Below are 25,791 nucleotides of genomic sequence, written 5' to 3' on the forward strand. Positions count from 1 at the left end.
TACTTATGTTGTTGGTACTAAAGTGTACAACGACTTCTGGCTGCTCACCCTCCCCCTTAAGAATGTCCTGCAACTGCTCAGAGACATCCTTGACCCTAGCACCCGGGACGCAACACACCATCCTGGGGTCTCCAAACATCACGGCCACAGAAGTGCCTGTCTGTGCCTCTAACTAGTGAGTCCCCTATTACTGCCGCTCGCTTGCTCTTTGCCCAACGCTACTCTACAGCAGAACCAAACTCCAAAATGTATGACTTCAGGTCCACAGCAATGTGATTGACTCTTAACTGCCCCTCTGAAATGGCCTAGCAAGCCACTCAGTTCAAGAGCAATTAAGCATGTGCATCAAATGCTGGCCCAGCCAGCAACACCTACATCCAGATTGAGGTTAAAAGCAAATTACCGTGGATGCTGGAATCGTGAACAAAAACAAAAATTGCTGGAAAATCTCAGCAGGTTTTACAGCGTCTGTGGAGAGAATAGAGTGAATGTTTTGAGTCTGGATGACTCTTCATCAGAGCTTTGCTGAGGTTTTCCAGTATGTTCTGTTTTGTGAGGTTATTTAGTCCCACCCATAATTTCATCAGTATCGCAGAGCACACACTGAGGGCAGAACTATCATTAACGCATGTACCTTCCAACTGGAATTGCAATGTAGAAGATCGAGATCATGAAGGTCCTTTTATCACCAACAAAGAGGTCAGCGATGATGGTGGGAGCAATGGTAGAGTAACTGGCTTCTCCGATGCCAACAAAGGCCCGGCTCACAACTAATGCCCAAAAGCACTGAGGAGAAAAATAATTGAAAAATAAATGATAGTTCAACAGCAGAAGTCGAAAGACATTTCAGCAAACACCAGGCCATCTGTGGAGTGTAATGTGAATCGAGTTGGACAGTTTCAATTCCATTCATTTGTGGACTAAGTTACGTACAGATAGGCACGGATCAGGTAATCACATTCAGACTCAGAGGAGTCAGGTTAGTGCAACTAGAGTGTTGTTTACAGATCCCTTTTCAGGTCCCTTGATGGGTCGGAGCGAAAGAAAGGACTTCTTCAAAAGCATCTTCCAATCCCGTGGCCTCCATCGCCAAGAAGTTAAGAGCAGCAGATGCATGGGAACACGACATAAGAACATAAGAAATAGGAGCAGGAGTAGGCCATCTAGCCCTTCGAGCCTGCCCTGCCATTCAATAAGATCGTGGCTGATCTGAAGTGGATCAGTTCCACTTTCCCCTTTTCTCCCCATAATACTTAATTCCCCTGTCTGTCAAAAACTATCTACCTGTGACTTAAATATATTCAGCGAGGTAGCCTCCACCACTTCAATGGGCAGAGAATGCCAGAGATTCACCACCCTTTGAGTGAAGAAGTTCCTCCTCAACTCTGTTCTAAACTGCACCCCCCCTTGTCTTGAGGCTGTGTCCTCTAGTCCTGCTGTCCTTTCTGAGCGGGAAGAATCTCTCTACCTCTATCCTATCCTCGACCAGCTTCGAATTCCCCTCCTTATCAAGGGCAATTAGGGATGGGCAACAAATTCTGCTCTAGCCAATGACACTCACATCCCGTGAACGAACAATAAAGAAGTCACATGCCTTCCTGATTTGGAATTATATCATTGTACCTTCGCTGACCAAAATTCTGGGACTCCCTTTCTAACAGCATTACTGTGGGTGTACCTGCATCAATAGATTATACTGTTTCTAGAATGCAGTTTACCAAAACCTCTCAAAGGCAACTTGAATGAACATTAAATGCCAGCCTCGTGAGGAATGCCCACATCCCCAGAATGAATGGCGGAAGCAATAAGATTTTGCACTGCATTTAGTCAATTCATTCCATTCCTGAACATTTGACTTGCCATAACATTCAGAAACATAGCTACCTCACACATACAAAGCAACTTCACAACTGATTATGTTTTAATTGCTACTCTGTATTATCAGTTCGGTTTAGAATTTCCATCCATTTAAACTGTCCTGTGGAATAATAATCACAAACTGTATTGGATGAAGTTCACTGATTGCTGAGATCCATGACACACACTTGACAGTAGCTAACAGATGCAAACAGAAATGGTATAATTGGGAAATTCTAAACAATAGTGTGATTAATAAATAGCTATCTAATCTCTGTTTTCAAATGGTTTTTAGAAACCACATTCGCTTTGCCCTCTTGCTTCACAACTTTGCAAGAGCTGCACTGCTGAATTAATTTTTGAATCACTTTCAACCAAAGTGTCCTTTTTTTCAAAGTCTGTGTTGTTGAAATGTTTCTGTGGTACTTCTAAGAAGATATTGCCCATAATGGTGGGTAATAGTTCAGAACAGATTAGGGCAATTCTGATGCTTGCTTGAACGCTCAAGTCGAAGAGGAATTGCTCTGGTACGTTTCCTGCATTGATCACTTGCATTTTCACTCCTGCTGTATTTGTCTCTCTCGGGAGTTGTTATTAGCAGGTGAAGGAGTGCGTGCAAAGTTGTACCATATAGGCCTCACTGTCCACTCTAATTGCTTTAACTCCTGAGCTTTCTACATTGTGACAGGAATTACACTTCAAAACAATTACTCCATTGGCTGAAAAATGCTTTGGAACAGTCTGAGGTATTAAAGGTGCTATATAAATGCAGGTTTTTTTTCCTCAATAATTTTATAAGGAAATTTGGTATGTCCGCTACGACTCACCGACTGTTACAGATGCACCATAGGAAGCATTCTTTCTGGTTGGCTCACAGGTTGGTATGGCTCCTGCTCTGCCCAAGACCGCAAGAAACTACAAAGGGTCATGAATGTAGCCCACTCCATCACTCAAACCATCTTCTCATTCATTGACACTGTCTACACTTTGGTTCCCTCAGAAAAGCAGCCAACATAATTAAGGACCCACACACCTCAGACATTCTCTCTTCCACCTTCTACTGTCAGAAAAAAGATACAAAAGTCGGAGGTCACGTACCAACTGACTGAAGAACAACTTACTCCCTGCTGCCATCAGACATTTGAATGGACCTACCGTGTATTAAGTCAATCTTTCTCCACACCCTAGCTATGACTGTAACCCTACATTCTGCACTCCTTCCTTTCCTTCTCTACGTGCAGTATGCTTTGTCTGTTTAGCACACAAGAAACAATACTTTTCATTGTATACCAATAATTGCAACAATAATAAATCAAACCAAATTCTTTAACAAACAGTGATTGATTAAGGCTGAGATGAGGAGATTTTTTTTACTCAAGGGTTGTGAATCTTCTCTGCCCCACAGGGTTGTGGTTACTCTATCATTAAATACATTTAAGGCTCAGATATATGGGTTTTTGATCTAACATGAGAACGTAAGAAACAGGGATTGGAGAAGGCCATGTGGGCCCTCAGGGCTGCTCTGCCACTTAAATAAGATCAGGCTGATAATTGACCTCAATTCCACGTTCCTGCCTAATCCCATTCGTTCCCCTTGAGCCCAAAATTCCATCAATCTATGGAATTTTCTGACTCTCACCATTCCTAAACTCCGTCCACACTGATTCTACAACCTGACCTTCTGAGCCAAGATCTTTTCTCACTCTCGAGTTTACATCACCCTTTGCTAAAAGGACCACTCTTCCCCGTGGTCCATTCTAGCTGTCCTTTGGAAATTTTGTATAGCCTAGACTATTTATTTCTCAACGTTGGTTATCTTGTAATCATATCTCTACAATGACAATGAGATGTAAACTATTTATTTTTACTATGCTTACTTATGCAAAAGGATATATTGGCCTTGGAGGGGGTGCAGAGAAGGTTCACTAGGCTGATACCGGAGATGAGGGGGTTAGCCCATGAAGAGAGACTAAATAGACTGGGTCTGTACTCGTTGGAGATTAGAAGGCCGAGGGGGGATCTTATAGAGACATGTAAGATAATGAAGGGGCTAGATTGGGTAGAGAGATTCTTCCCACTTAGAAAGGATAGCAGAACTAGAGGGCACAGCTTCAAAATAAGGTGGGGGGGTGCAGTTTAGAACAGAATTGAGGATGAACTTCTTCACTCAAAGGGTGGTGAATCTCTGGAATTCTCTGCCCATTGAAGTGGTGGAGGCTACCTTGCTAAATATATTTAAGTCACGGGTAGATAGGTTTCTGATAGACAAGGGAATTAAGGGTTATGGGGACAAAGCAGGAAAGTGGAACTGATCCACTTCAGATCAGCCATGATCTTATTGAATGGCGGGGCAGGCTCGAAGAGCTAGATGGCCTACTCCTGCTCCTATTTCTTATGTTCTTATGCTAGTTCATGTATTTTATTCTAAATTCCTTGTGCATTCAGATAAAGAGCCTTTAGCTTTTTCGTTACCGCCATTCTTTGGATGGACCTTATTCACCGCTTTATTAATATCACTGAATTCTGTGTTGCTTCCTGTTCTATTCTAGATGCCTTTACCCAAAACACTACATTGCTCTATTGCCTTGGTCTTCTCTATTAATTTGTAAATCTCCCTTCACCTCAGCCCTCTGTAAATACATTTGACACATTTGCTCATTTCCTCCCTGCACCAATTTATTGGCTGCCTTGGTGGCATCAATAGCCACTAGGGGTGGGATTTTCTCATCCCGCTTGCTGCAGGAATCGTAACAGACGGGACAGAAAATCCATTGGAACCACTTAAAGATCCGTTGACCTTGGACACAGGAATTTCCGATCTTGGGTGTGCATCGGAAAATACCACCCTTGATTTTTATAGATTACAATAAGCAGACAACTTTGTAAGTGAAAACTGACACAGATAGAGACAGCAGACACATCGGAATAACAAAGGCTAGAATTGAAAGAACTCCACTATCTAACCCTAACATTGAGAAGGACATCATTAAAATAAAAGTAAAGTGGCCTACAGATTGAGTGGTGAACGATCCCGCCAGTGTCACGGCACACCAGATCAATATTCCGATGGACATGAGAATCTTCCTGTTGTACCGATCCCCCAGATAACCAAACAAAGGAGCCAATATCATGTAGCTGCAGATAAAGACTGAACAAAACAGGCAAGTGAGTAATAAAACAGTTACTTCAACCTCTGCTCAGCATGAGCAGGGACACAGCAGCCGCACTGCGTCATGTCCAAATACCTGGCTACATTTAAGGATGAGACTGTGGCTCAGATGTAGCATGTCTGCCACTGAGTCACATGGCTCTGGGTTCTTGTCCCACTCTTGAGAGTTGAGCACATTATCCAGTGCAGAATTGAGGGAGTGCTGCATTTTTGGAGACCTTTCTTTTCGGATGGGGGCCTTGTCCACTCTCTTAGATGCCAGGCAAGAGATCCCAGAGCACAATCTGAAAGAAAAAGCTGGGATGTTCTCCCTTAACTGGTACCACTAAAACAGGTGATCTTTGCTCTGTGGGAACTTGATCTGTATAAACTAGCTGCTATGTTTTCTTCATTATAACAGCAACTACACTTCAAGAAAGACAGCATTGGCAGTAAAGTACTTGGAATATCCTGAGGTTGTCTAAGATCTAAATGAAGGTCTGTCTTCCATTCAGTTCACAACAGTAGACCACCATATACAACACAGGGGCCCAATCTGGCGCAACAGCTGGAAATACAGTTAAACATGTGGCACAGTGGTTAGCACTGCTGCCTCAGAGTGCCAGGGACCCATGTTCAAATCCGACATCGGGTTACTGTCTGTGTTGAGTTTGTACTTTCTCCCCCGTGTCTGCGTGGATTTCCTCCGGGTGCTCCAGTTTCCTCCCACAGTCCAAAGATGTGTGGGTCAAGTTGATTGGCCATGCTAAATTGACCCTAGTGTCAGGGTGATTAGCAGGGTAAATGTGTGGGGTCACAGGAACAGAGCCTGGGTGGCATTGTGGTCAGTACAGACTCGATGGGCCGAATGATCTCCTTCTGTACTGTACAGTTTCTATGATTCTGTGATTCAGCCCATTCCCTCTTTGCTGGAATAATCCACAGCTAATCCCACCTTCTCCCTTTAACCTCACATTTTACCTCACTTTGTTCAAATTTTCATTGACAGATACAATCATCTATGCTTTAACCATTTCCCAAAGCAAAAGCAATAACTCTTAGAGACAAGAAAATAAAGTCACTGGCTGTTGTTTCCTGCTTTGAAAATGATCACCAGGGATCTGAGAACCAATAGTTAACACAGTATTCACATGACATCAGGATAAAGGTGAACGAGGAGAGGGACTCTGGGAGAAAGAAAACCACTGGAACAGAGTTGGAAAGAGATAGTGGTAACGAGAGAGAGAGAGAGCAAGAATATTTCCAGTCACATTAGATAGAAATCAAAGAGAAGCAAAGAGAAGAAAAGCAAGATGAGAATCTGGAGAGAAAACCATCCTACATGTCAACCCTCGTAGTTTAATCCAAGATTGCATCCAATTCACAAGAACTGTCACTGTCTGATATCTTGGTGTAACAAAGCCACAGAACCAAGAGAAACTTCCAAGTGGTGCACATGACACGTGGTACGTCCAATGACACAGAAGGAAGTGAGAATAGAAATTGCAGAGGCACTGGCCATAATCCTACAGTCTTCCTTAGACTCCAGAGATAGAAGGCTGGAGGATTACTAACAAAGAATGGTGAAAAGAATGTTCAAAGAATGTTGTAAAGATAAGCCCAGTAACCACAGTCCAGTCAATATAACTTGGGAAACTTCGAGAAACAAGAAGTTACAGAGATAAAATTAATAATCATACGGGCAAATGGTGGTGGTGGTGGCGGTGGGGGGAAACGACACACACAAAGTGAATTACTCATTCAGAGAGCCAGTGCAGACATGATGGGCCAACAGTCCTGTACTGTAACTCTGCACTAACACACCTGCCCTACAGTAAAAATGGGGAAGTTACAGAGAAACCACATAAATATTCTATTGTAACACAAACATTAATTGCACAGATTTTATGATTCACGGGATTGTTATGAGGAATTAAAGGAATATTATAACTAAGGTAATAACTGCTGATAGAATCAGCCAAACAAAATAGCCTAATACACCATGGGGCGGCATGCGTGACACAGTGGTTAGCATTGCTGCCTCACGGCGCCAGGGACCCAGGTTCGAATCCCGGCTAGGGTCACTGTCTGTGTGGAGTTTGCACTTTCTCCCCATGTCTGCATGGGTTTCCTCCGGATTCCTCCGAAAGGCGTGTTGATTAGGTGCATTGTCCATGCTAAATTCTCCCTTAATGTACCCGAACAAGTGGTGACTAGGGTGTTTTCACAGTAAGTTCATTGCACTGTTAATGTAAGCCTAGTGACACTAATAGATTAATCTTAAACATTGCTAAGACTGTGACAGGTCCTAACAGATCTCTTGTGACATTGCTCATAGGATGCAGTGCTTTCTACATAGGAACTTAAGATATAGGAGCAGAAGTAGGCCATTCAGCCCTTTGAGCCTGTTCTGACATCCTTTAAGATCACGGCTGATCTGGTTGTGGCCTCAACTCCAATTTCCTATCTATCCCCCATAACCCTTTAGCCCCTTGTCTGTCAAATATCTGTCTAACTCAGCCTCGAACATACTCAGTGTCCCAGCCTCCACCGCTCTGTGGGAAAGATTCCACAGATCAACAACAGAAATTCTCCTCATCTCAGACTTAGAAGGGAAACCACTGGTTCTTAAACTGTATCCCCTTGTTCTAGTTTGCCCCCAGTAGCAGAAACATCCTCCCAGTTTCCACCCTGAAGAGCTCCCTCAGGATCTCAATAAGATCACCTCTTATTCTTCTAAACTCCAATCGGTTAGGGACCAAACTTTTCAAGCTTTCTTCATAAGATGATCCTTCTGAGCATGGTGCTTCTGACACATCCCAACCCTTTTTCATAGAATCCCTACAATACAAGGAAGCTATGTGGCCCACCGAGCCTGCACCGACAGCAATCCCACCCAGGCCCCATCCCCGTCACCACACGCATTTACCCGCTAATCCCCCCAACATCAAGGATTAACCTAGCATGGCCAATCAACCTAATCCACACATCTTTGGGCAGCACAGCGGTTACGGCTGCTGCCTCACAGCATCAGCCGGCTTGGGTCACTGTCTGTTTAGAGCTTGCACATTCTCCTTGTGTCTGCGTGGGTTTCCTCCAGGTGCTCCAGTTTCCATCCACAGTCTAAAGACGTGCAGGTTAGGTTGATTGGCCATGCTAAATTGCCCCTTAGTGTCAGGGGGACTAACAGGCTAAATACATGGGGCTATGTGCTGGGTAGGGTTGTGGTCAGTGCAGAATTGATGGGCCGACTGGCCTCTTTCTGACCCCTTCACCACAGGAATGAGTGAACCTTCTGACGCCATTGTATCATTTTCCTCTCAAGGAGACATAATACTCCAGATGTGGGTTTCACCAAAGCCTTGTACAGCTGCAATAAAGCTTCTCCTCCCCGTTCCCTCCCCAGCCCCTCTCCTCCCCGTTCCCTCCCCAGCCCCTCTCCTCCCCGTTCCCTCCCCAGCCCCTCTCCTCCCCGTTCCCTCCCCAGCCCCTCTCCTCCCCGTTCCCTCCCCAGCCCCTCTCCTCCCCGTTCCCTCCCCAGCCCCTCTCCTCCCCGTTCCCTCCCCAGCCCCTCTCCTCCCCGTTCCCTCCCCAGCCCCTCTCCTCCCCGTTCCCTCCCCAGCCCCTCTCCTCCCCGTTCCCTCCCCAGCCCCTCTCCTCCCCGTTCCCCCAGCCCCTCTCCTCCCCATTCCCCCAGCCCCTCTCCTCCCCATTCCCCCAGCCCCTCTCCTCCCCATTCCCTCCCCAGCCCCTCTCCTCCCCATTCCCCCAGCCCCTCTCCTCCCCATTCCCCCAGCCCCTCTCCTCCCCGTTCCCCTCCAGCCCCTCTCCTCCCCATTCCCCCAGCCCCTCTCCTCCCCGTTCCCCTCCAGCCCCTCTCCTCCCCATTCCCCCAGCCCCTCTCCTCCCCATTCCCTCCCCAGCCCCTCTCCTCCCCATTCCCCCAGCCCCTCTCCTCCCCATTCCCCCACCCCTCTCCTACCCATTCCCCCAGCCCCTCTCCTCCCCATTCCCCCAGCCCCTCTCCTCCCTATTTCCCCCCCCAGCCCCCCTCCTCCCCATTCCCCCAGCCCCTCTCCTCCCCATTCCCCCCCCAGCCCCCCCTCCTACCCGTTCCCCCAGCCCCTCTCCTCCCCATTCCCCCAGCCCCTCTCCTCCCCATTCCCCCCCCAGCCCCTCTCCTCTGCATTCTCCCACCCCTCTCCTACCCATTCTCCCAGCCCCTCTCCTCCTATTACCGCATTTCCCTCCTCAACAACGTTGGGAAGACCAGAACCTTCCTAGCATGCCCAATTGTCCCTGACACCAGCAGGAAACCATGCTGGTCTGGAATATGTATGGAATAAAGTTGTGTGCAGATGTCAGGACTCAGCTGCAGAATGCCAGGGGCTGCCTCCGGAGCTTGGGATGGAGGCTGCCACCGAGCTCGGAGTCTGGCACACCACAGCAGGTGGGAAAATTCCACCCTTGCTGTCTGGAAACAAAGGAATTCATTATTGGATCAATAAAATGGTAGTTTAAGGTTTTGTTTCTGAATTGGAGCAAACTGTTTCCAGTTTATATTCGTTGTATTTTGAGCAAACCTCTAACATTACTAGCATCATTTTAGTTCAATCCTGTGAGTGGAAACACACAGATACAGTATTTCAATCTTTATTACTGTTTTATAATGTTCTATCACTATTTAATGTAAATATTTATACTGACAGTGTTTTCTGATTCATACACTTCCGGTTAGCCGTTCTAATGTCACTTTATAATCCAGAAAACTCCAAAATCCAGGCATGACTTGTTCCCAAGCAATCGGGACTGGACAGGTATTTATTCTAAATGCATGTTTACACTATTACCTGGAGGATTACTGAGGCAGAGCACAATACTAGCTGTTATTCATGAGCTGTCCTGTTTTCTAGGTCTCTGAAAGTTTGGCAGATAGATGTGAAGGAGAAAGGGGAACATGGAAAATTCTCTTTCTCACACTTACCGGTCTGCAATAAGCCAGCTGACGTGTCGTTTATGCCAAAGTATTTATGAATCTCACCCAACACGCCTGCAAGAGAACATCACAAACAGTGTGAGTGAGCAGAAATGTTAGTGACCCAGTCATCGTTCTGAAACAGTGTCATAGGGACTGTGCTTAATCCCAGTCTCACCATATAATCATATGGCTTCTCTTCCCAAACCCACACTGTTACCTTAGGAACACCCTGCGCCTGGTCTCTTTACTTGCACTCCCCCCCAATCCCCCTCCCCCAGTATCTTTTTTTGCACTCCTCCCCATTCCCCCACCTCCACCCCCTCCCCCAGTGTCTTTTCTTGCACTCCTCCCCATTCCCCTCCCCCTTCCCTTCCCCCTCCCCCCTCCCTTCCCCCTTCCCCTTCCCCCTCCCCCCTTCCCCTCCTCCTCCCCCCCTTCCCTCTCCCCCTTCCCCCTCCCCCTTCCCCTTCCCCCCCATTTCCCCTCCCCCTTCCCCCCTCCCCCTCCCCCAGTGTCTTTTCTTGCACTCCCCCCCATCCCCTCCCACAGTGTCTATGCTTGCACTCTTCTCCCCAGTTTCCGCCCTCCCCCCACCCCAAACCCTCCAGTCTTGCCCTGTGCAACACCTTGTGCTGCCATGGAATTGGTTTTCACAAATACACGGCCAACATCCAGCTCTATATCTTCACCTCCCTCCTTGCTATCTGATTCCAAGATGGTACCGGAGCGAGGCGACTTCTTGCGAATTGTGCCCAGCATACCTTTCATTCTATCTTTTACTCTTGTTCCATGCTTCTAAAACTTCATCCTCACTACATTCTGCACTCTCTCATTTCCTTCTCTATGAACAGTATGTTTTGTCTGTACAGTGCGCAAGAAACAATACTTTTTACTGTATGTTAATATGCGTGACAACAATAAATCAAAACAAAAATCATACTGCTGTGCTTGATGTAGTGTCTTAATTGATTCCTCGCCTTCTGTCCTTTCACCATCTCCATTCCCTTAGTAATGGCTCCATTCCCCTGTCTCCGAACAAACCAGACTGTTTGCAACCTCCGAGTCCTGTTCTTTACTGAGCCAAGTTTTCAACTCCATGTCTTGTCTGTCACAAGAGGTTTTGATGGAGCATACAAGGAAAGCTATCTCTGGTGACAAAAGGGTTGATAATCAGAGGACAGACTCCAGCGCTTGAGCACAATCAAGGCTTACACTCCAATGTGGCATTGAGGGGGTGCCGCACTGTCAGAGGTGCTATCTTTCAGATGAGATGTTAAACTGATGCCCCATACCTGCCGGATTGGGTGGGTGTGAAAGATCCCATGGCACTATTTTGAAGGAGAACAGGGACATTCTCCCTGGTGCCCTGGTCAATATTTATTCCTCAATCTACACAACAAAAAACAGCTTATTTAGTCATTAGTCATTGTGGGGTGACACTGCTGGTGCCCCCACCCTCTGCAAGGCTTTGTTTGTGTTGCTTTGCTTGTGTATTTTGCTTGTGGTGCTTCCTGCAGGGCAACCCGCCCCACTGCTCCGCTAATACCAGCGGTGGCACGCTGAGACCCTTAAATGGGCATGATTTGGGGAAAGCCATCCAAGTGCCTTCCTGCTCCAGACCAAATTAGGGCAGAAGTGGGAAAGTGCCAAGGTCCACAGCCGCCACCCTCCTGCCTGATTTAACTGTTCCCACCACCGGCCAAACTCTCTGCAGGGACCGGCACAAGATTCTGGAGATAATTGCAGGGCTATGGGAAAAGAGTGGTGGGGTGTAGACAGAGTCAATGGATGGGAGGCTGGTTTGCGTGATAGACTGGGCTTCATCATGACCCTTTGTAGTTTTTTACGGTCTTGCACAGAGCAAAAACCATATCAAGCTGTGACACATCCAGAAAGGATGCTTTCTATGGTGCATCTGTAAAAGTTGATGAGAGTCATAGCTGACATGCCAAATTTCCTTAGTCTAGCTTCAGATTAGATTGTTGCAACAGCAGCTTAGACTCGAAGTGAACGGTAACACGCCACCATAATTTTCTCCCAAAGACTACCTACCATGTTATTCCCGAGTCCCATTATTCAGCCCATCCGACTGAAAATCTCAACTAAGCCTATCTCAGCTCCAGATTCAATGAGCAGTCATTTTGATTTTCAGTAATCAACAGGCAGTCTCAAATTCAGCCTCCTATCTCTCCCCGAGTTTCATTTCCCAAAGTTCAATTTGCCGCAGGCAGCCTTCAGAACATTATTTGCAAAAGCCAACACCTTTTCTGGCCCCTTCATGCTTTCACATCCCAGTGGATTCCCCACGAGGTCTGGAAATGCTTGTCTGAGTTTATTAACATTTCTCAGGGTAGCTGGCAGTTCAAGGCTTTAACTCGAGGTCAGATGCTCGGCTCAACTCCCAGAACACTGCTAAAAAAAAACCACCCCGACACTGGGCTGTCAGCTGACTGTGTTCCACGTGCTGAGGCAGCAGACACATGATAACTGGATTTTACTTACACACAGCTGATTTCTTTTCGAGTCACACAAGTATTACACAAAATGCTGGGTTTTCAGATAGCCAGAAAACCACAGATGAAAAACAGATTACCAGATGCAGTTAAACTTAGTCAACTTACACAGTCATCTGGAGGCAAGTGCCAAACCTGTACACAGAGCTGGCAATGCTAGGCACACATATTCTTAAAGATTCCACCTCATAGCCCATCTCAGTCTCCATCTCCAACATTGTTATCATGACCAAATGTTCAAAGCAAATGTAAAAAAGATACAAGTTTTTTAATGTCACCACGATTTTGGATAGCGGTTTACAGCATAGAAACAAGCCCTTCGGCCCAAGTTGTCCATGCCACCCTTCTTTTTTAAACCTCTAAGCTAGTCCCAATTGCTCACATTTGGCCCTTATCCCTCGATTCCCATCTTACCCTTGTAACTGTCCAAATGTTTTTTAAAAGACAAAATTGTACCCACCTCTACTACCACCTCTGGCAGCTTGTTCCAGACACTCACCACCCTGTGTGAAAAGAATTGCCTCTCTGGACGCTTTTGTATCTCTCCACTCTCACCTTAATCCTATGTCCTCTAGTTTTAGACTTCCCTACCTTTGGGAAAAGATATTGACAATCTAGCTGATCTTTGCCCTTCATTATTTTATAGACCTCTGTAAGATCACCTTTCAGCCTTCTATGCTGCAAAGGAAAAGGTCCCAGTCTATCCAGCCTCTCCTTATAACTCAAACCATCAAGTTCGGTAGCATCCAAGTAAATCTTTTCTGCACTCTTTCTAGTTTAATAATATCATTTCTATAATAGTGTGACCTGAACTGTACACAATATTCCACGTGTGGCCTTATCAATGTCTTGTACAACTTCAAGATGTCCCAACTCCTGTATTCAATGTTCTGACCGATGAAACCAAGCATGCCGAATGCCTTCTTCACCACTCTGTCCAACTGTGACTCGACTTTCAAGGAGCTATGAACATGTACCCCTAGATCTCTTTGTTCTGTAATTTTCCCTAGTGCTCGACCATTAACTGAGTAAGTCCCGCCCTGGTTCAATCTATCAAAATACATCACCTCGCATTTATCTAAATTAATCTCCATCTGCTATTCATCAGCCCACAGGCCTAACTGATCAAGATCCTGTTAAAATCTGAGATAACCTTCTTCGCTGTCCCCTGTGCTACCAATCTTGGTGTCATCTGCAAACTTACTAACCATGCTTCCTATATTCTCAACCAAATCATAAATATAAATGACAAATAACAGTGGACCCAGCACCGATCCATGAGGCACACCGCTGGTCACAGGCCTCCAGTTTGAAAAACAACCCTCTACAACGACTCCCTGGCTTGTGTCGTCAAGCCAATGTTGTATCCATTTAGCTACCCCACGCTGGATCCTGTGAGATTTAACCTTATGCAACAACCTACCATGCGGTATCTTATCAAAGGCCTTGCTAAAGTCATGTAGACAACATCAGTTGCACCACCCTCATCCACCTTCTCGGTTACCCCTTCAAAAAACTCAATCAAATTTGTGAGACGTAATTTTCCAGTCACAAAGCTATGCTGACTGTCCCTAATCAGTCTTTGCATCTCTAAATGCCTGTAGGTCCTGTCTCTCAAAATACCTTCCCACAATTTACCCACCACAGATGTGAGGCTCACTGGCCTGTAGTTCCCAGGCTTTTCCCTGCAGCCCTTTTTAAACAAAGGCACAACATTTGCCACCCTCCAACCTTCGGTCACCTCACCTGTGACTACTGATGGTATAAATATCTCTGCTAGGGGACCCTCAATTTCCTCCCTAGCCTCCCACAATGACACTTCATCAGGTCCCGGAGATTTATCTACCTTCATTTATTTATTTATCTGCAATTATATAGTGTCCTCGACATTAATCTTTAATTCCTGAAAATTCCAGGGCAATCATTGGATTGTAAATTCATTGTTCGATGAGAAACTCCCAACTTCTTCCCCTGCCCAGTTCCACCCTGTTGTACAATTCTCAAAGATATTGTTCGAGATGCATAGAAAGCTGGTTAGCAGGCAGGAAGCAAAGAGTTGGCACAAGTGTTTTCTTTCAATTGGCAGACAGTAGCTAATGAGGGATCTGTGTTTAGACCCCAACTGTTACATTAGATATTAACAATTTGTTCAAGGGAACTAAATGTATCATCTCCAGATTTGCAGATGACACAAAGTTGGGTGGGATGGTGAGCTGTGAGGAGGATGCAGAAATGTTTCAGTGTGATTTGGACAGGCTGCGTGAGTGGCCATATGCATGGCAGATGCAGTATAATGTGGATAAATATGGGATTATCCATTTTGATAGCAAAAATGGGAAGGCAGATTATTATTTGAATGGGTGTAAATTGAGAGAGGTGGGTACTCAAGCAAGGCCTTGATATCCTTGTGCATCAGTCGCTGAAAGTAAACGCACAAGTACAGCAGGCAGTAAAGAAGGCAAATGGCATACTGACCTTCATAGTTAGAGGATTTGAGTATAGGGATGGGGATGTTTTGCTGCAGTTGTATAGGGCATTGGTGAGGCCACACGTGGAATATTGTGTGCAGTGTTTGGTGTCCTTATCTGAGGATGGATGTCCTTGTTAAAAAGGAAGTGCAGTGAAGGTTTACCAGGCTGATTCCTGGGAATGATGATCTGTCATATGAGAAGTATTTGTGTTAGGATTATATTCACTGGAGTTTAGAAGAATAGCAGGAGATCTCATAATAACTTATAAAATTCGAATAGGGGTTGATTCAGAAAGAATGTTCCCAATGGTGGGGAGTCCAGAACTAGCTTGAGGATAAGGGGTAAACCTTTCAGGACTGAGGTGAGAGATTTCTTCACCCAGAGGGTGGTGAATTTATGGAATTCACTACCACAGAAAGTAGTTGAGACCAAAACATTGCGTGATTTCAATAAGGAATTAGATACAGCTCTTGGGACTAAAGGGATATAGAACATAGAACATAGAACATTACAGCGCAGAACAGGCCCTTCGGCCCACGATGTTGCGCCGACCAGTTAAAAAAAAACAATCACCCACTAATCTAAACCAATCCCTTTTCGTCCATAAACCTATCCACGGATCTCTTAAACGCCCCCAAACTAGGCGCATTTACAACCGCAGCAGGCAGGGCATTCCAATCCCTCACCACCCTCTGGGTAAAGAACCTACCCCTGACATCCGTCCTATAACTACCCCCCCTTAATTTAAAGCCATGCCCCCTCGTGCTAGCTTTCTCCATCCGAGGAAAAAGGCTATCACTATCCACCCTATCTAAACCTCTAATCATCTTATATGTTTCAATAAGATCCCCTCTTAGCCGCCTTCTTTCTAGCGAAAACAACCCCAAATCCCTCAGTCTCTCCTCATAGGACCTCCCCTCCATACCAGGCAACATCCTGGTAAACCTCCTCTGCACCCTCTCCAAAGCCTCCACATCCTTCCTGTAATGTGGGGACCAGAACTGCACACAGTACTCCAAGTGTGGCCGCACCAGAGTTGTGTGCAGTTGCAACATGACGCTGCGACTCCTAAATTCAATCCCCCTATCAATAAACGCCAAGACACCGTATGCCTTCTTAACAACCTTATCTACTTGATTCCCAACTTTCAGGGATCTACGTACACATACACCTAGATCCCTCTGCTCATCCACTCTATTCAAAGTCCTCCCGTTAGCCCTATACTCAACACATCTGTTATTCCTACCAAAGTGAATCACATCATACTTCTCCGCATTAAACTCCATCCGCCACCTCTCGGCCCAGCTCCGCAACCTATCTAAGTCTCCCTGCAAACTATGACACCCTTCCTCACAATCCTCATAATCATATTCCTCACAATATGGAGAGGGGGCGGGGGGTTAGGATATTGAATTCGATGATCAGCCATAATCAAGATGAGTGGCAAAGCAGGCACGAGGGGCTGAATGGCCCACTCCTGCTTCTAGTTTCTATGTATGTATAAAGTCACAAGATTCACATATTTACTCTTTTGCAAATAACATCAAAGGTTCTTCAAGTGCTAGAAAAATAATTCACTCTTTTGAAGGTAGATGGGATCCTTGCTGCAGGAATACAGCTGACAAGGATCTCACATGTTGGGCAGGCAACTGGTCTGAGGGCATTATCCAAGGGGCAGTAGGGTCCGTGAAGGATTCACATGGACTGGTCAAATGTGCCAATGGAAGGAAATGGGAATTGTAAGGGCAAACTTGCAAATTACCCAATTGTTAATGTGCTTTTGCCTCACCCAGTTGAAAGAATATTTTTAAAATATGATTCAGGTAGTTGGTCATTAACTTAGATAATGCTCTCAACTTGAGTGCAGTATATGATAGCACAGTGGTTATGAGTTCAAATCACACCCGAGGATGTGTGAAATGTAATCAATTCATTGGTTGTGAAGCATTTTAGGATGACCTCAAGTTGTCAAAGACACAACACAAATTTTCTTAAATTTGTGAAGGAGGAAAAAAAGGCCATGAGTCCAGGTGGTTGTCTAATGATCAAGAGGGAAGGGAATCTGCCAATTGTATCCAGTCTGGCTTGTGTATGTCTACATTAAATCCAGCACCATCCACATACTGTCAACAGCACTGTGCCACTGTCATTCCGAAAGAGGAGGAAGTGAGAACGAGGGACTTAAAGAAAATCCACTAGCAGTTTTATATTTGTGTAAGTGGCTATAGTCACACTTCACAAAGTAAGAACAAATGGAAGAATGTCTGCCATGATTTAACTTAACGCACTCAACAGGAACAGGTTAAGAACATAAGAACATAAGAAATATGAGCAGGAGTAGGCCATCTAGCCCCTCGAGCCTGCCCCACCATTCAATAAGATCATGGCTGATCTGAAGTGGATCAGTTCCACTTTCTCCCCATAACCCTTAATTCCCCTGTCTATCAGAAACCTATCTACCCGTGACTTAAATATATTCAGCGAGGTAGCCTCCATCACTTCAACGGGCACATTATTCCAGAGACTCACCACCCTTTGAGTGAAGAAGTTCCTCCTCAACTCAGATCTAAACTGCAACCCCCCCCTCCCCCTTATCTTGAGGCTGTGCCTGCTAGTTCTGCTATCTAAGCAGGAAGAATCTTTCTGCCTCTACCCTATCTATCAACCTATCTAGGTTGAATGATGTATAGTCAGACAGAATGTAAAATGTGTGCCTGGCCCTTACTCATTGGGTTAGGTTCCAATCGAAGAGTGGTTATGGTCACATCACTACTTCCTCTGAACTCGGGTCTATTGATTTGATTTGATCTATTATCACATGTATTAGTATACAGTGAAAAGTATTATTTCTTCCATGCTATACAGACATTGCTATTGCTGAAAATGTGGATTTTGCAAGGTGAATAAACAAAATGGATAAGCTGGAAAAGAGCAGCTGCTCCATTCTATCTGTCCCACATCATTTATTTCCTACCCACCCCCCACCCACCAAATCTTCTCTCTATCCTCCCCTCCCCCCCTTTTCCATCTTTCCCCACCGGAATAATTTTCAGGAGACAAGTAAGACCAAACCCAGGAACAAATCAGGGAAAAATGAAATGTTGCAGAAAACACCAGTATGCCCTTCAGCTGCTCAAAACTAATCCAGGAGATCACATGGTCCCAACAACAGGGAAAGGATTATGTAAGTCACGCACAATAAGCTAGTAAGTCACGCACATAAAAGTGCAACGCATACATTTGTTACCTTTATGCATTTAATCATTTACTCTCAGACAGATCCACTCCCCAGTCAGACTTCCCCCACTACACACAACTGTCCATCTGAGAAGGTCCTATAGATCTCTGCCAATGTCATTCTGTGTTCGGACATCGGCTGGGTTCACCCTGTAGCGGAGGTTGGAGGGTTAATGTGGTTTACTGGTTTTTCCATATCTTTGCGGCTGACTGGCTGATAGATACTGTCTACCAAACTGCTAATCTTCCATGGCCAAGATTATAGATTAATATTCCTAAAGAGATAAACCTGGTGCCTGTTGCCTCTAAAATTGAAGTTTTAAACATACATTGGCATCTGGGATTTATTGGGAGGAATGATACACAACATAAATAATGCACAGAGTGCAGGAGAGCTCACTTTATAATTGTTGGATTTGGTCACAGGTCTTTCCTCAATGATGTTGCATTTTAACTTCAGCTGAAAAGTCACCACATCCCTTATATGACAGACCCTCTTGCTTTTGCACCACTTTACATCACCATTCCTGAAAGTGGGTTGGTTACAGGGAAAGATCACTGCAACTGGCTTGGAAGTCTTCAATACTGGGATAAGGACAGGAAATAAGGAGGGGTGATTTAATCTCTCCCGTTGAATTATGTGTGAAGAGCGAGGATCTAATTATCTAGGTACTGATTGTTGTGTGTGAGCGTTCTGGCGGGCACATTTCACAGCTGCACTGGAGACGGGACCAGTTCAATTCGATACCAGCTTGGCAACGTTAAATATAAAGAGCTTCTGATCTTTCCGAGCTTAAACTGTGATTATTAACAGCATCTGGGAACCAAAAACATTCAAGGACACGTTGCACCTCTGGTCTGCTAGATTTAATGATGTGGAGATGCCAGCATTGGACTGGGATAAACACAGTAAGAAGTCTCACAACACCAGGTTAAAGTCCAACCAGTTTATTTGATAGTAATCCCACAAGCTTTTGGAAACGGTGTTCCTTCGTCAGGTGTGTGGTCAGAGAAAGGCATATAGCTAATCTTCCACAGCAAAGATTATAGGTTAATATTCCTAAAGAGATAAACCTGGTGCCTGTTGCCTCTAAAATTGAAGTTTTAAACACACCTCGGCTTCTGGGATTTATTGGAAGGAATGATACGCAACATAAATAAAGCACAGGGTGCAGGAGAGCTCACTTTATAATTGTTCCGGTCAGAGGAAGGCGTATAGCTTTTCTCTGACCAGAACCCACACATCTGACGAAGGAACACCATTTCCGAAAGCTTGTGGGATTACTATCAAATAAACTGGTTGGACTTAAACCTGGTGTTGTGAGACTTCTTACTACTAGATTTAAATACATAACTGCACTTCAAAAGTAAAACACTGGTTGCCAAGTCTTAATGATCGTAAAAGATACTCTACAAACAGATGTTTTATCAGAAACTTTACAAATGTTTTGGTACTCGTCACTGCCTGGAGCACTTATCAAAAGTGCACTGTATATTTTACTTCTGAATATTTTAAATATTGGCCATAAACTGACATTTTACCACATTTTCAACAGTGGGTGAGGCTCCAGTTCTGGGGGGATAAATTTGGAAAATAGATCCATTCACAATCTTGACTCTATCTGGCTGATTTAATCTTCAGAGGACTGGTTCCATAAAGTTTCCGCCCTCCCCAGGTTGTAAGCAGATGTCCCTTTGACATCAACAATGCAAAACACAGGCAGGCCAGGTTGCTCAATCTCAAATGTCGTGGTCACAAACTAGTGGATTCCATCAGCATTCAATGAGATGATCATCCAGACCTCTCCTGCAAAGTGTTAATCAATGTGGCTGCAATTGTTTTGCACCTACCTCACCATGGGGTGAGATTCTAACCTAATAACCTGTTTAAATCCATTCTTCCCAAGGAGCAGGCTGAAACCTCTATCCAATTATCTCATGGAAACATGTCCTGTTCAAGAGCCTCCTTTCATAACTCAGACCAAAGTCGCAAGATCAATCATGTCATTATTTTCTTCAGTTAATCAAAGGCCCTTTGAAAGCAGTGCAGTTAAAACAGATATCAGTGTTCGACACATGGCCCAATGATCTCGAGATATAACATATATAAATGGATAATCTCATTTGTTTCATCTTACAATTCAACATTCCTGAGATTTTTCTTCTTTTGTGTGTCTTTGGCAAGGCTCATTTCTCAGATGCAACCAAGAGGTAAAAGAGATTAAAACCATCCATTCAAGTCTGTTCCTAGTTGCTGTGATGGTGTTATTCCTGCATTTTCGGTGGGTTTCCACCTTCTGTCACTAGGCTAACAGCTTCAGTACAATCTCTCAGTGATGAGGTGGGAGGGAAACTCTTCATCTCGTGCCCCCTTCCCACTCATGAGGAGTTGGGGTCAGAGGTTAGGAGTGGAAACCAGCGCAAGGGTCAGTGGTCAGACCCATGTTGAGAGCAACCTCGGATCCCAACCACTCAAGGCATGTCATTTCTCAAAGGCTGTGTGCAGCTAGGAAACGCTGTCCCTTGCAAGACCGGAAGTCATTCTTATCACTCTGTAACTATCTCTCTGGCTGTTAACCACATCTTTCCTGTGATGCACTATTTCTGAATTATCCTTTGAATAATTTTCTCCTTCCTCTTTTTTTTTAAAAGGAAAAGATTTATCCAAACAAAGCTTCTGAAATTTATCTACTATCTTCTCTTCAAACAACAATCAAATGGAGCTACTGTTAGAAAGCCTGCAAATAATATTCCAATTAGATGTTAATCATCCTCTGCAGACTGCACTTAACCAGAGTGTGGGGCCTGTCTTCAGCTCTAAGCAAAAATAACCAAAGGCTAAAAAGAAGCCTTTAATTAAAAGCAGTAATATATTCAAAGACACACTTGTGATTGTTTAAGCATATTATTGTGAAATATCACATTGAAAAAGTCCTTTGTTATAAACATTTTTTTTCTCTCACAAGATTGAGAAGGTGGTGGGTGAGCCACCTTCTTGAATCGATGCAGTGCCTGGGTGTAGGTACACCCATCATGCTGTTAGGGAGGGAGTTCCAGGATTTTGACCCAACGTCAGTGAGGGAACAGTGATATATTTCCAAGTTAGGATGATGAGTGGCTTGGAGGGAAGCTTTCAGGTGGTAGGGTGTTCCCATGTGTCTGCTGCCCTTGACATTCTAGGTGGTCTTGGGTTTGGAAGCTGCTGTTTCAGGAACCTTGGTGGGTTGTCGAAGTCCATCCTGTAGATGGTATACACAGCTGCTACTGTGTGCGGAAGGAATGAATGTTTGTGGATGTGGTGCCAATCAAGCGGACTGCTTTGTTCTAGCTTCTTGAGTTTTTGGAGCTGCGCCCATCCAGGCAAATGGAGAATATATAGAACATAGAACAGTACAGCACAATACTGGCCCCTTGGCCCTCGATGTTGTGCTGAGCTATGTCCGAACCCAAGATCAAGCTATCCCACTCCCTATCGTTCTGCAGTGCTCCACGTGCCTATCCAATAACCGCTTGAAAGTTCCTAAAGTGTTCGACTCCACTATCACAGCAGGCAGTGCATTCCACACTCCAACCACTCTCTGAATAAAGAACCTACCTCCGACATCCCTCCTATATCTCCCACCATGAACCTTATAGTTATGCCCCCTAGTAACAGCTACATCCACCCGTGGAAATAGTCTCTGAATGTCTACTCTATCTTTCCCCTTCATCATCTTATAAATTTCTATTAAATCACCTCTCATCCTCCTCCGCTCTAAAGAGAAAAGCCCCAGCTCCCTCAACCTTTCCTCATAAGACCTACCCTCCAAACCAGGCAGCATTATTGTCACAAGTAAGGCTTACATTAACACTGCAGTGCAGTTACTGTGAAAATCCCCCAGTTGCCACACTCCAGCACCTGTTTGGGTACACTGAGGGAGAATTTAGCATGGCCGATGCACCCTAACTAGCATGTTTTTCGGACTGTGGGAGGAAACCAGAACACCCAGAGGAAACCCACGCAGACACAGTGAGAGCGTGCAGCCTACACACAGACAATGACCCAAGCCGAGAATTGAACCTGGGTCCCTGACGCTGTGAAGCAGCAATGCTAACCACTGTGCCACCATGCCGCCCTGTTCCCCTTACTTAAGTAAAAATATTATTTAATTGCAGGCAGCTCAGCGAAGGCTCACTCGAATGATCTCCGGTATGGAGGGATTGTCTGATGTAGAAACTGGTAGTGACTCTACCCATTGGAATTTCGAAGAATGAGGGGGGAGTCTCATTGGAATGTATCGAATTCTTAAGAGGGTTGACAGAATAAATGCTGAAAGGCTGCTTCCCCTCATGGAGGAGTCCAGGAACAAAGGGAATAATCTCAGAATAAAGGGGTGCCAATTTCGGACTGAGATTAGGATGAAATTCTTCTCTCAGAGGGTTCAGAGCCTTTGGAACTCCTTACCACAGTGAGACATGGGGGAGTAGAGTACTTGTGTATGTTGAAAGTTGACATAGATAGATTACTTATAGATCAGTAAGGGAATCGAGAGTTCGGGGAAAAGGCAGGAAAGTGAACTTGAGGAATGTTGGATTGGCCATGAGCCTATAGAATGGCAGAGCAGGTTTGAAGGGCCGAATGGCCTACTCTTGTCCCTATCTCTTATGGTCATATACATCAGCCATGGCGTACCCAGATCAAATAATCAGGAAATGTTTAATAGACCAGGCATCTATTCTCGATCACTGAGATGAGTGAAGGGGAGTGAGGGAGAATGTGGGACTCGCTCCTACAGGGGGAGTTGGGGAGAATGTGGGACTCACTCCCACAGGGGGAGTTGGGGAAAATGTGGGACTTGCTCCCATGGTGGGGAGTGGGGAAGAATAAAGAACAAAGAACAACACAGCATGGAAAACAGGCGCTTCGGCCCAACGAGTCCCCTCTCCACCCATGACCCTTGTCTATGCTTATGGCACTCCACATTGGAAACCAGATTGAAGGGAAACTAATTTAGGGACAATTTGTTACACCAATCAGCCTAAGAGCACATAAGAACATAAGAAATAGAAGCAGGAGTAGGCCATCTGGCCCTTCGAGCCTGCCCCGCCATTCAATAAGATCATTTGGGGTGTGGGAGGAAACCGGAGCACCCAGGGAAAACCCACACAAGCACGGGGAGAATGTGCAAACTCCCACAGACACCGGCCCAAATCCATGTATCTGCACAGCAGTGATAGTCACTGAGCTGTCGTGTTGCCCAGCATCTGGTCCAGTTTAAGCACGCACTAACGACATGAAGCACTAGGCTACTCTCGAAAACATCCAAGAGCAGCCCTCGTACGACCCATCGCGTGTATGCCCCTTGTTGGACAACAAGGCGGACCGAATCACCTGTGGATTAAAAGAGAAAAACATCAATAGCATGTACATCTTATGCAAACATTCAAGGGAATCCCCAGAAGCTCAAAAGTAAAACAAGTGAGCCAGAAAATATGTTGGAAGGTCCATAGGAATCAGTTGATTCCCAGGGACGTCCCAAGGCTCCTGAACCTTATTTAAAACAGTATCCTATATCCCTCCATCTCCATCCTGCTCATGTGCCTATCTAAGTAACTCTTAAACAACTCCAGCGTGCCTGCCTCCACCAACTTGCTTGGCAGAGCATTCCATACCCCCACAACCCTCTGTGTGAAAAACCTCCCTCTAACATCCGAATTATACCTCGCCCCCCCTCACCCTGAGCCTGTGGCCCCTCGTAATGTGTGTTTCCAATCTAGGAAAAAGCTTACCACTGTTTACTCTATCTATACCCTTCATATCTTATATACTTGCTTCCACAGTGGGGACAGGGGGAGAATGTGGGACTTGCTTCCACGGTGGGGACAATGGGAGAATGTGGGACTTGCTCCTATGGGGGAGAATGTGGGACTCGCTCCCACGGGGAATGGATATATTTATATAATATAAATATTCCATCACATTCCTGACATATGCCCTGTAGATGGTGGACAAACTTTGGGAGTCAGGAAGTGAGTTACACGCCACAAGTTTCCTATCCTCTGACCTTCTATTTTAACCACAGTATTTAGATGGCTAATCCAGTTCAGTTTCTGGTCAATAGTAACCCTCAACACATTGATAGTGGGGGATGGTAAAACCATTGAATTCTAAAATTCTGACTTGTTGGAGGTGGTCTAAAACATTACTCTGAACATCAGAAATGAGCCACCAAAAAGGTACTGGGCTGTTTTTTTTTAATAAACAATGTTTTTAATGCTTTCATCCTTTGTTTTACAGGTAGGGTCTCCTCACCGGCCACTCATGGTTGGTTGTTCCCATAATATGTTTAAATGCTGGCCATTCTCCTTAGGTTTAGTTTGTACCTTCCCCATTTCTTTCTTAACTGTGTATTTTCAGCTGTCTTATTTAGGCTCAATAATCAGCAAAACGTAAATGAAAGGGTTAAAAGCACCTAAATCACTGAATTCAGCACAGATTTCCCCTGTGGATGAGCACAGCACAGAGTCCCCCCAGGGAGTGAGTGAGTACAGCACAGAGCTCCCCCGTGGAGTGAGTGAGTACAGCACAGAACTCCCCCGTGGAGTGAGTGAGTACAGCACAGAACTCCCCCGTGGAATGAGTAAGTACAGCACAGAGCTCCCCCGTGGAGTGAGTGAGTACAGCACAGAGCTCCCCCGTGGAGTGAGTGAGTACAGCACAGAGCTCCCCCGTGGAATGAGTAAGTACAGCACAGAGCTCCCCCGTGGAGTGAGTGAGTACAGCACAGAGCTCCCCCAGGGAGTGAGTGAGTACAGCACAGAACTTCCAACTCTCCATGCACCTGACGAAGAGGCAGTCCCCTCGAAAGCTTGTGAGTATTATCAAATAAATCGGTTGGACTAAAACCTGGTGTTGTCAGACTTTTTACCGAGTGAATACAGCACAGGACTCCCCCAGGGAGTGAGTGAGTACAGCACAGAGCTCCCCCGTGGAGTGAGTGAGTACAGCACAGAGCTCCCCCATGGAGTGAGTGAGTACAGCACAGAGCTCCCCCAGGGAGTGAGTGAGTACAGCACAGAACTCCCCCGTGGAGTGAGTGAGTACAGCACAGAGCTCCCCCAGGGAGTGAGTGAGTACAGCACAGAACTCCCCCGTGGAGTGAGTGAGTACAGCACAGAGCTCCCCCGTGGAGTGAGTGAGTACAGCACAGAGCTCCCCCGTGGAGTGAGTGAGTACAGCACAGAGCTCCCCCGTGGAGTGAGTGAGTACAGCACAGAACTTCCAACTCTCCATGCACCTGACGAAGAGGCAGTCCCCTCGAAAGCTTGTGAGTATTATCAAATAAATCGGTTGGACTAAAACCTGGTGTTGTCAGACTTTTTACCGAGTGAATACAGCACAGAGCTCCCCCGTGGAGTGAGTGAGTACAGCACAGAGCTCCCCCAGGGAGTGAGTGAGTACAGCACAGAGCTCCCCCAGGGAGTGAGTGAGTACAGCACAGAGCTCCCCCAGGGAGTGAGTGAGTACAGCACAGAGCTCCCCCCCAGGGAGTGAGTGAGTACAGCACAGAGTTCCCCCATGGAGTGAGTGAGTACAGCACAGAGCTC

The 25,791-nt window shown here is 45.6% G+C and overlaps 1 protein-coding gene across 1 annotated transcript in view; it reads right to left on the reverse strand.

Annotated features, from left to right (window-relative positions):
* Window positions 1–25,791, reverse strand: part of LOC145357203 (protein spinster homolog 3-like) — a 128,235-nt gene that overhangs the window by 86,993 nt on the left and 15,451 nt on the right. Inside the window, exons 2-4 of the mRNA XM_080210322.1 lie at window positions 9,990–10,055; window positions 4,869–5,005; window positions 635–786 (exon numbers count right to left, since the gene is read on the reverse strand). Coding sequence (XP_080066448.1) covers window positions 635–786; window positions 4,869–5,005; window positions 9,990–10,055 — 355 coding nt within the window. The remainder of the gene's footprint in view (window positions 1–634; window positions 787–4,868; window positions 5,006–9,989; window positions 10,056–25,791) is intronic.

Source organism: Carcharhinus amblyrhynchos, chromosome 23, assembly GCF_965287045.1.
Source record: "Carcharhinus amblyrhynchos chromosome 23, sCarAmb.v2.hapA, whole genome shotgun sequence".
In the NCBI taxonomy this organism is placed as follows: Eukaryota; Metazoa; Chordata; class Chondrichthyes; order Carcharhiniformes; family Carcharhinidae; genus Carcharhinus; species Carcharhinus amblyrhynchos.